Source organism: Vombatus ursinus, unplaced genomic scaffold, assembly GCF_900497805.2.
Source record: "Vombatus ursinus unplaced genomic scaffold, bare-nosed wombat genome assembly UNPS02014798.1, whole genome shotgun sequence".
NCBI classification, from domain to species: domain Eukaryota; kingdom Metazoa; phylum Chordata; class Mammalia; order Diprotodontia; family Vombatidae; genus Vombatus; species Vombatus ursinus.
Window position 1 is genome coordinate 12,752,401 of NW_020954576.1, and position 12,435 is coordinate 12,764,835.

The 12,435-nt window shown below is 32.9% G+C and overlaps 1 protein-coding gene across 1 annotated transcript in view; it reads left to right on the top strand.

The window, feature by feature from the left end:
• The window catches only part of LOC114050041 (ryanodine receptor 2), an 811,539-nt gene that overhangs the window by 696,166 nt on the left and 102,938 nt on the right, over nt 1-12,435 (top strand). The window contains exons 82-83 of the mRNA XM_027871576.1: nt 6,741-6,840; nt 9,151-9,230. Of these exons, the coding sequence (XP_027727377.1) occupies nt 6,741-6,840; nt 9,151-9,230 (180 nt within the window). The remainder of the gene's footprint in view (nt 1-6,740; nt 6,841-9,150; nt 9,231-12,435) is intronic.

The window sequence follows — 12,435 nt, forward strand, 5'->3', positions numbered from 1 at the left end:
CAACATAATACTCCAGATGTGGTCAGACCAGGGAAAAATACAGTGTGACTATGACTTTCCTTGGCCCAAACTCTATATGTAAGTATCAAACATATGGCTGTGAGGCACTCAGAATGGAAGGATTATGATGTCCTCCTTCACTTCCCAACCCCCAATCAGTACCCAAACTTTCATCTTTAGGTTTATCTCATAAAAATCAGAGAATTGATGTTGTCAGTATTTTGGGATGTATAGAGCACATTTTGAAATTGTAAGCAAAAGTAAATATAGATATAGATATTAAACCACATAACAATATATGTATTTAAATATAGTTATGTTTATTTTGTGTGGTATAATAACCCTAGTTGAAGCATATAGTTGTCATATTAACTACATTTAATTAAGCTCCCTTTTCCTTTTCAAAAGTAGGAATATATTGCATGCAGAGATAGTCTTTTCATCATGATATAGTTAAAAAAAAGCACGGTATGATTCAGGAAACCTAAATTTTAATCCAAGCTCTTCTATTTAATCTCTTTTTGACCTTGGCCAACTTGACTAATCACTCTGGGACTCAACTTCCTCATTTTTAAAATGAGGGATTTGGACTGGGTAATGTCTAATGTATTTTTTAATTCAAGAATATATTTGTGATCAGTTGCACACAAGAAAAGTTTTCCTCTTCAAATAAATTCTGAAATGGCACTTATGACTATGAAAAAGTTGGTAACGCAACAGAAGCTTTTTTTATCCTTCCATTCACTTTCACAGATCATTTACAAATAAGTCATATTTGAGAGGAAAAAATAACTATCTCCTTTCCACTACAAAAACAGTGATGGAGATTTTTGCTGCAAGAGTATGATACAGTTCCCTTAATTGTAGCTACCTGATATCCAAGATGCCAATTTTTACAGCCTCTTTCTTGACCAAAATTATTCAAAATTGTTGTTGGATATGTACACATTTTTTTTCTTTTTTCTTTAACCTCTATATGAGAACATTTTCTTTACTATATCCTGTCTGTCACTCTGGTTAGCCATCCTATTTTCTGTTCTCTATTTTGCCTACACATATGCATATACATATATACACATTATATATATTATGTGTATGTGGGTGTGTATATATATATATATATTATATATTTCTTATGAAAGGAAATGTAAAGTAGATATTTTCTTTATTATATTATTTAATACTTGTTATATATTTTCTTTCATAAAATAAGTTTTATTTGTATATCTTATTTTTTACATCACAAAATTTCCCCCCAGTATCACTTTCCCATACCAAGTGGGAATCACATGTAATAATGAATATTTTTAAAGAAAGGGGCGGAGGAGGGGAGGAGAATCACCAAAGTGATTGAGAAAGTCTGAAAATGCATGCAGTGTGCAATATGTCACACTGGTGGATATTGTTGGCTACCCTCAAGAATGTGACTTAGCATTTTTTGTCATTTTATGTTGTTCAGTCATTTTAGTTGTGTCCAACTCTTCATGACCTCATTTAGGATTTTCTTGGCAAAAATACTGGACTGGTTTGCCATTTCCTTCTTCAGCTCATTTTACAGATGAGAAAACTGAGGCAAACAAGATTAAGCTACTTGCCCAGGGTTCACACAGCTAGTAAGTATCTGAGGCTGGTTTTGAACTCAGGGAGATGAGTCTTCCTGACTTTAGGCTCCACACTATCCACTGTTCCACCTTGATCCATTCTTTTGGTAGTTTAGTACTGTAGAATCTGTCAACAAGATCTTCAGTTATAAAAACGGTTTCATCTTAGCTGCATATCCTCTTTTTAATGTAATTTTTAAGTAATTGAAAATAAGCTAAATGTTCCACAAGCATTGCTGCAGAAACGTAATTGTTCATAATATCTGATCACATTTCTATATTCTAATTAATGTAGAAAGATATAATATAGAAAATCCATTCCACCCTTTGATGATTTAATCTTATGAATCTTCAATCAAATCAAAAAAGATAGTGCTTATCAACTGCTTTGCACTGTGTCTGGTATATAATAGGCACTTCATAAATGAATACTTGTTCCCTTCACCTCCCTTCCCTCTTTCCTTTAATAGGTTTATTTCTTCTTATACTTTTATTGTTCATGACAGCCTATTAGTAATTACTTGCTACCATATTTTAACACAGAAAATTTGGATAAAGATACTGCATTATGATGGCAAGTGAGATATCATGTGAAGTGAACATCTAAGATTCCAGTTATTATAATTGTTAAAAGCTTAAGAAATCTCCATACTAGATTTGAACAATTTCAAGTTGATAATTTATAAAGATGTCTTTTCGAATATTGAGAAATGAAAGTGTAGAAAAATTTTAGTGGTATTGAAGAGTAGAGCACAAGGAGAAATTGCTATGTTGGAATATGAAAATAAAATTTGTTGAACATCAAACTAAAAATATTTTAATCAGTGTAACTTGTAATTGTATGTATTTTCTTCTAAAGAGCTCATTGACTAAAAATTGAATCTATCCAAAAGGATTATTGATGTTGTGGTTGCTTTTGCATCTTCTTGTATGACAAAACTACCAACTACTATATCACCTGTAATTTGGTTTTCTTTAGATTACTTCTGCAAAAGCTATTAACATTGTAAGATACTTCCATGCAATCAATTCACCATTAATTTATAAATTACTTACTATGTATATTCAGAGTATTGAATAAATAGGACAACATAATTGTTTTCTCCACGACGTAAAGTAGACGTAATTTCATTTACCACATAGAAGTAACATATTAGAAAAGCCTAGATTTTTAGTGTCTATAGCACTATAGAATATCCAAATCTCTTGTTTGTTTTATACATTAATGATCTGAATCAGTATCATTAGCAAGTTCTTGCAACTTTATTGCCTTCCATCTTTCTTGCATGTAATTATCAAATTCAGTTTTCTGTCAGTATCTTTTTATTATGCTGTTTAGTAAGTAAAAAATTCATTCTGTACAAATTTCCTCTATATCTCTAATATATTGTGAGTCCTTTAAAAACATGTCAAATAAAATAACATTTTTATTTTAAAACATTATTTCCCCTTGGATTTAAAAATATATAATTCATTTCATGAAAGTGCATTCACAGCTTGCTTCTTTAAAACATCTAGTAGAGATCTTAAAGTAAATAAGATGATATTTTTCTCAGCAAAAGTGGAAGACTTGAAAACAACTATACTGAAGATTATTGGACCCTATAGGAACCATAACTGGTCAAATTCAAATCATCAGCCTTTAGCTGTAGTTGCCACTTGTAAATTCTAGAAAATATTGAAGAGTGTCCTTTCAGAAAGAAGAAATCTACTGTATTGGTCAAAAAAGCTCTAGTTTAATATATACATAACCTTCTCTACTCCGGAAAATAGGATTAGAAAAAACTCTTTGACCACCAAGAAATAAAGGACCATTGTTATTTATGCTTGTTTTTTTCTCTCTTCTTGGTCTTAACTTTAGGCAAACTATTAAAGATGCAAAAGGACTATGCTCTTTGTTGAGAAATGTCTTACTTTGTTTCACTCTTTTAATGCCAATAGCTTGAGATACACTCACAAAATATTAGATGGAGATTTGATTGCAAACTTGTTACTCTAAAAAGAAACTGTCTTTTGATTAGTATTTCTAATTCATATATTCAGATCACATCTTTTGTCTCACTGATAAATGCATCTGTTCTTGAGAGCTTCATCACAACCTATTTGTGATAACATCTAATGATTCTTAATTCTCTCACTTTCTAAAATCATATTCTTTGGGGATAAATTTAAATTAACTTTGTTTTTTTCAAACTGCTTCCTTTCTTCTATAACCCTGGCACAATTCCCAGGTATAGAATAACCAAGTGGTCATTTTAATTTGAGATCATATTGAAATTCAGATAAACTGAATCTCTAAATAAAAGCTACTTCTTACACTTTGGTGTGCTTTTTCTGTTTTTAACCAAATCTATGATTTAATTGATAAAGAGAATTAGTGAAGAAATCCTACTACCAATAAAATTTGGTACATGCCTTGCAAGTCGTAATTTTAGAAAATTGATTGTGGTAGTGAGAAGTTAAGTTTTTTGTCCAGGATCACACAGTATATATAAGAGGCAGTACTTGAGCCAAAGTCTTTCAGACTCCAAGGTCATCTTTCCACTATGCCATGCTGCCTTTCACAAATCAAGAGCTACCCTAAATAAAAAATAAATAAATAAAAACTACCTCCATAGAATGATTTCTTTAAACATCAACTATCTGTTTCTATTTGACAGTTACTCTACAATATCCTGGATGTTATTCTGATTATAGTAACTCTTTTAAAAAATTAAATCATTCACCTAAGATACCAAAATTATAGCACTTTCCTGAAATTTGCTAGGAAAAATCATGAACTAGAAAGAAAAATGGAAATACTTCTGCAGTAAATTGTATTTTTCCCCTGGCTCTTAAACCCTAAAGTACAAGGAATCTTATTCTCTTCTGCTTAGTTCCCATTTATTATCCTAAACCTTTTTATAAGGTTTTCAAGACTTTAAAGTTATGACATACTTTTCAGTAATAAGGGATTCTATGAAATAGACTAGGTAATTCTTAGAGAAAATGATGCACTAGCAAAGAATTGCTGATTGCCACTCAATCTAAAAATGTGGCCATTAATAGTGTACAATAGGAATAAGATTGACCTGACAGATCTCACTCAATATACCTCTTGCCTGGATGCTTATTCAAGTGAGTCTTTTTGTCTTCCAGAAAAGTATACATAAATTACCTCAATGCTAGGTGCTGTATATACAAAGCGATAAATAGAATCTACAAACGGTGTTTACAGTCAATGTACTTTGTCCCATTAAGCTAATGTGGAGGAGACCAGGAATCTGAGTTGTTCTGTCTTTGAGCATTTCTACTCAACTATGCCCATATTTGGTGGTTGTTTGTCAAGTCAACCTGAAGGCTATCTTGATTTGTTCTCTTCTGTCAGCACAGGAACTGGCCCTTTCTCTACCTACATCCCTTCTCATCCCTTGATTCTTTTGCTGGTAGTGATGATATGGTGTTTGTGTTCATGTATTTTCTTACCACTCTTTTATTGAGAAGCTCTTCTTTAACAAAACATGAGTCATTTAAGCTGGAAGCAAACACTGTAAGCAGCTCTAGCAGTGGAAAGAGAATAAAAGATTGTTGGGTCTAAAAAGAAGAATCAAATGTTGCTCATCAGTTTTAAGCAGCACCTGAAGAGCAGACAAAAGGGTTTTCTTTCAGTTTTCCTGAAACTGTGTTGTAATAACAATATAATTTTGTGTATGTGTGTGTGGTTTTGTTTTCGTTTTGTTTTTTGACTTCACAGGAAGAGGTTTAAACATGAAGGCAAACCTTTTAGATGTTAGCATGGCTACATATAAAGCAAAGCTGCCTTTTTTTTCTTTTCTATGCTTCCATTTAGGCCTATCACATAACTTAAGAAAAAAATAAAAATTAACCACAGGAGCGCTAACTGTAGTGTGAAAAAAAAAACCTGATCAATTTTGTTTTCGCAGCACGATATTATCAAAGATTTAAGAAACAAATTTGCCAGCCTCGGCGAGAACTCTCTGGTAACAGCATAAATGTCTGTGTTGGTTGCTTTTGATTTAAAGGTTTCTTTTTTCATTTGTTTGAGCCCATTTATTTCCCCCCTCCTTTTAGTTTACTTTATTTTTCATATTATGTAACTAGCAAGCCTTCATTTTTTAAACCTCTTCCATCTTCCAGTGTCTATTTTCCGTACTTTGGATGGAAAGTTTATGGCAGCAAAGCTGTCACTCTGGCTACTTCTGCTGCAGCTGTTCCTGCTCTTAGGTCATATATGTTTTGGCCGTTGTGTTTTTGGACATGATACTAATTGATTGTTTCATGTCCCATTGACTAAGCTTTTCTACCACGCCATTCTGATGGACTCGCTGTCAAAGGGCTCTATGCAACTTTCATTTTGCAACTTATACTGCTTAGTCCCGTCTCAATTCTCCAGCGAGCTGGATTGCTCAAGTGAATGATCATACTAGTCTTGAACTTGCTGTGCCTTTATATTTTATTTTTATTTTCTTCTTTATGTTTTCAGTGGTAGTTTAAATGGAAAAGAACAAACTTCAATCATTGCTCCAGCAGCGCCATGCAGTATCGTTTATTACCACCAGAGAATGCAAAATATAAAGGCACATTGCATTCTTTATTCTTTGGGGATCAATGTGATTGGGGTGATCAGTATGATAAGTACACTACTTAGTTGAAATCTACCTCTTTTTTATATTAGCTTTCAATTTTGGTTAAACTCCAAGATGTCTCAGATTAAGCTTTTCTGTGATTCAGTGACAACTTGCAACTCGAGTCATTTGCTGAGCAGTATCAAGTTATGGTCATGTCATGGGAAATTACTAAAAATGTGAAAAATAAATGCACAAAAATACAATTCAAAAAGTGCAAGTTTAATGAAGTACTACAAAACTGTGATATATGCTTTGGACTGATCGAACAATTCACAATTGAGAAAATCCATCCTAATAAACCAGCACTAAAAGTATATTGAGAAAAGTAAAAAAGGGGAAAAAATGAGTTGAATATGTTGGTATCTGTTCAGTAACATTGTTTGTGTTGAAATGGTTCATAACGTTGTCATAGAGCCCATACATGAAGAGATGACTTTAAAAATTATGGTCTTTAGACATCTTTTAATGTTCACTGATGACCACAACATAAATGATTGGGATTTGTGTTCAGGAAAAAGAAATGGAAAAGCAAAAGCTCCTATACCAGCAAGCGCGATTACATGACAGAGGGGCTGCCGAAATGGTGCTACAGACAATCAGTGCCAGCAAAGGTAAGGACTTGCAAAAGGCTGACCTTTAATAGCCTTTTCCCCCCATTATGATCTCTTTATGTAAATTACTTATTTATGTCCACAAAATGATTCTTTTAATGGGCATTATAGGCTACTATTTATCAAATTTCAACTTTCATCATTTAGCTCATTTTCCCTTTTCCCTCATTTGTAAAGATCTTCCCTCAGAACTCTTACTGAAAAAACCTGATCTCAACATTTTGAAATCTGTCCATTATGTCCACTAACAAGTATTTTTTAAAAGTCAACTATGTGCCAGGCATGGGGATAGAAATTGAAAAGTACGTTCATACTTGCCCTCAAAAAGCTCACTTTATGCCAGAGGAATACAATACATTCACAGAAAATTAAATATAGGCTATAAACAAAATAAATACATAGTATTTTAGGAGAAGACATCTAAGGGGAAATCAGAAAGGGCCCCTTGAAGGAGATGATCCTTAAACTGGGCTTTGAAGGGAACTAAGGATTCCAAGAAGTATAAGGGAAGAGGTAGGGCATCACCGGTATGAAGCATAGCTGAGGCAAAAGGTCCAGAGGCTGGGGTTGGAATGTACTATTTATATAGGACAGGATAGTTGGGATGGAGCACATAGTGTTTAAAAAGGAGGAATGTGTCATCAACTTGGAAAGATAGGCCAGAGCCAGATTATGAAGGCCTTTAAATTCCAGATATATTCCAGATAAAATCCATATGTTATTATGTTCTAGAGGCAAAGGAAATCCAGTGATGTGGTCAAACTTAAGCTTTAGGAATATCAGTTTGGCAGCAATGTGGAGGCTAGATTGGAGAGGGGAGAAGCTGAATATAGGAAGCCCAATTGAGAAGCTATTGCGGTAGTCCAGGCAAGAAGTGATGAATACCTAGACTAAGATTGTTGTGGTTTAAGTAGAGAGAAGGGAACAGTTGTGAGAGATGCTCAGGAGATGTAATCAACAAGACTTGGCAATGGATTGGATATGCAAAGTAGGAGAGAATAAAAAGTCAAGGATGACTCCTAGGTTGTAAACCTAGTAGAGGAATCAAAGGTGGTGCCTTTGATAGATGGAAACAGAGAAATTAGGAGGAAGAGTGGGTTTCAGGGTGAAGAGTTGTTTTGGATATGTAGAGAATTATAGAGTTAAATTACTCCCTTAACAAACTGAACATAGAAATAACAATTCTTGATGCCAGTATTTTTCATTACCCAAAGTTTGGGGCAGTGAGGTGGCACAGAGGATAGAGCACCAGCTCTGGGGTCAGGAGAACCTGAGTTCAAATCTGGCCTCAGACACATAGTACTCATTAGCTGTGTGACTCTGGGCAAGTCACTTAACCCTAATTGCCCCACCAAAAAAAAAAATCCTCACCCAAAGTTCTCTTATAGATCTGTGTGGTCAGATCTTTAAACATGTTGATATGTGTAGGATTCTTGCGTGATTAATGTTAGTAACCATCATGTTAGTTTAATGAGGAAACTAGCATGCACTGACGTGGGGAGGTAAGTGGCTCCTCTATTAAGTATGCCTAGAAACAAATGGAAACACATTCACCAAGTCTCCATGTGCATTAGTACAAGGTGTCAACGTGCTCTAAGAACTCATCCCTCACTGGCCATTTTTTTGCATTGTACTCATGATGCAAATTATTTTAAAAAATAATTTTCGATTAAAAAGTAATTACATAGTTATGGAGAAGATCTTATTTCTGATATGAGTATGAATAAAATTAAAATATTAATATGCCATAGGGTTCAATTAACTTAATTTTTAAGATCTGCCAGTTTAAGTGGATCTTCATAATGATCTGACTTTTAAAAAATCTTTATAACAAATTCTTATTCCGTACATATTACTTTAAAAATTATTTCATCAAATGTGTTCAGTTTTATAATCCAAGGCTTTAGGCTACTATTATTTTAAAAATAAGTCAGTCCTTTAAGCCAAATCAACTGTATTTTTAAAAATCTTTTCTAGATAGTTTTTTGCTGCCCCTAGGTAGGATACCATGTGGAGTTTATTTTGCAAACAGAGAAGCTGACATCAAAGTTTGACAATACATATTTTTTTCTTTTATTGAAGAAGTTAGACCACTTCTATTCTGTAAACAAACATGTAAGGCAGTGCTAGTTGTATTTTGTTGAATATTACTATGGTATTATTATTGTCATTTCTGGTCAATAAGGTAACATAAAAGAACAATAATAATTATATAAATAAACTCTAGTTGGTAGTGCATGTGTGTAGTCAGGATAAATTAGTACAATAGACTTGAAGTGATCTAGAAAATAATGCCTTTATATTTTTAAGGTGGAACTGGACCAATGGTAGTTGCTACCCTGAAGCTTGGAATTGCCATCTTAAATGGGGGAAATTCTACAGTACAACAGGTAAATTCTTAAAATCTTTCTAATTTTACCATAGTCTAGTTAGTATAGCATTAGTAACTATGTATGTAGTGTTCTAAATAAATAGAATATATAATAAGAAATTTAGTAAAGAGGACAATCAGGAAGACCTGATTCAAAAAATATCTCTGATACTATGACCTGACCAATTCATTTAACTCTTCTGGGTCTCAGTTCTCATTTATAAAATACTTGTACCTACTTTGCAAGGATATAAGAATCTAATGAGATACTTAATGTATTTAAGATACTTCATAAATTTTGAAGTGATATATGCCTTGTTACTACATGATACATTAATATTATAAAGTCAGATTCTCCCACTTTTCATCTTCCTTGCTAATAGTGAGAGTTAGGTGCTTTTAAGTAAATAGTAGAGTTAAAATCACCTTAATAAGGGTAAACTTACCTGAATATATATGTAATATACTGAATTTTTAAAATGGCTAGCCCCAAGCCACTTTTAGTGACTTTTAGTTAGTGACATCAATTTAAATACTGCATTTCTTTTCATTTTATTTGCATTGATATCATTTGTTTTTACATTTTCATTATCAGATATCTCTCTCCCCTCTACTCAGTGAGTCTTCTCTTTAAACAAATTTTTTAAAAAGCAATAAATAAATAACATGAATGATCACATTAACTGAATTTGACAGTATATTAAATGTTCCACGCTAGGAATCCCTAACTTCTATAAAGGAGGGAGAGAATATTTCCTCATCAATTACACAATATTCTGTTTGTTGTTCTTTCTATTTCCATTGTTGTAGTCATTTTATAGATTATTTTCCTGGGTCTGCTCACTTGACACTGATTTCATCATATAACTTCTCATGCTCCTCTGAATTCTTCATATTCATCATTTTTATGCTGCAGTAATTTTCTATCCCGTTCATGTAACATCATTTGTTTAGCTATTTTCCAATCAATAGGCATCTCCTTTTTTCTAGTTCTTTGTTCCCATAAATAGTAATTCTATGAATTTTTTGGTGGAACTTCTTTTTCCACCTTTGACCATTTTGGAGGATACAGTGGGACCTCTGGGCCATACACAGGGCATGGGTAGTTTAATCATTTTTAAAGCAAAAATTCCAAATTACTTTACAGAATGGATGAAGCAGTTCATGACTCCAGAAGTAGTACATTCATGAAACTGTCTTTCCATAGCCCCACCACCATTCACTCTTCCCATCTTTTGTCACCTTTGCTGGTTCTCTTGGCATGAGGGAGAACCTCAAGAGTTTTCTTTTTAATTTGTGTTTCTTTTGTTAGTTATTTGAAGCATCCTTTCATATTGTTGTTAATAATTTACCATTCTTTTGAGAATTGCTTTTTTTAATGTTATTTGACTGCTTGTCCATCGGAGAATGTCTCTTGATCCTATCTATTTTTTTAGTTGCTCATATTTCTGGATGATCTCTTGTCAGAGAAATTTTAAAATTAAAAAATATTTCTTTTTCACAGTTGAAAGCTTCCTTTCTTATCATGCATTTCATATCATGTATTTCAACCTAAGAATATGATTGCAAATTAACTACTTTGGTTGTAAAGATGTCATTGCATTTTCATACCCATGTGACTAATTTGTTTCAATTAAGTTTTTTTTCTTATTATATCTTGCATTTATATAACTCTGCTAATGCCTGCATTGTGTATCTGAACTAGGGTTAATGTGAAAACAGGGAACTAACTCTTTAAGAACCTGGCTTGCTTATGGAATATGAGGAAGTTATTTTATAGCTGTCCAGAATATGCTATGATCCACAAAAATCATCAGCATGTTTGGGCAATACTAACAAAGGAAAAAAAAAGAAGGAAAAAAAGAAAAGGTAATGAGAAATTGCATTCAAAATAACCACAAAATGCATTACGTATCTGGGAAGTAACCTAGCAACACACAAAAGATTTATTTAATACAAATACTAAATATCCATGACAAAAATAAAAGCAGATTTAAAATACTGTTGAAAATAACTGTTCTCAGTTTGGTCATGTCAATGTAATAAAAATGACAGTAGTATCTAGATTAAATTACAAATGTAGTACCATTCCAATGAAATTATCAAGAGACTACTTTTTAGAATTTGGCAAAATAATAAAAGAATTTACTTGAAGGAAAAAAGGTCCAAAATCTAAAAGGAAATTAAGATGAAAAAGTACGAATGAAGGGTATGTAACCATACTTTATTGTAAATGGTTATCTTCAAATCTTTTTGATAGTGCCAAAACCCAAGTTGAACATACACACACATATACACAAACACACACCAAACAAGAAATAGAAGCAATCAAAAATAGTGATTTTTATAAACGTAATAACAAATTCCTCATCCCAGTGGATAAGTGGTGAAATGATAGGAATAAATAATTCTCAAAAAAAAAATGATTCACTTTTTAAAATGGACTTCTGAAAAGGCATTTCTCTGAGGGCAATACTCTTTTAGCCATTCGTTATATCCTTAGTGTTTAGCATAGTACCTGCCAAATAGTAAACTCTTAATAAATGCTTGCTGCCTAATCAAAATCAAATTGCACAGCTTCAGAGGGCCTGCAGAAATTAATAATGAAACCATTTATATGCTATTCTCTAAAAACTAGGGGATTTAAGAGTTCTTTAGTGGCTGACTTTCAGGAAAATCATCTCCTCCTTGCAAAAGAACCACCATGGAAATTTTCACTGTGAATATATTTCACAGATGATGGCATTCTTAATTTCCTTTCTTATAGATCCTCACAGTGTTGCCAGCCATTTCTTTTTGGTTCTGAAGCTCCTTCCACCTATAGGTCTATGCTTCCATGATCCTGTGGTTCTTATACTCAGAATAAACCATCCTGTTTCTCTCCCTGATTTTAATAAAGATAATGTCTCATGTTTCCTATATTATATATTTAGTTACATGCAGGCCTTCTGTTCTCTTATTTGAAGACTGTCCTAGTGAGTCTGTAGAATCACAAAAACGTAGTTTATAAGGTACCCTGAGAGACCCATCTAATCTAGTCTGTTCTTTTACTCCAGAGATTAAGATTCTACAACCTTATTGTATTAATAAGTAGTTAAGGCACATTTCTTTGTCCTCTAGGCCTAGTAAGTGGTCTTATATCCACAAGGGACTTTTTATAAAACATTAATTGGTAGAGGTAGATTTCTACTTAATCACCATTTAACAAACATTTATTAAGTACC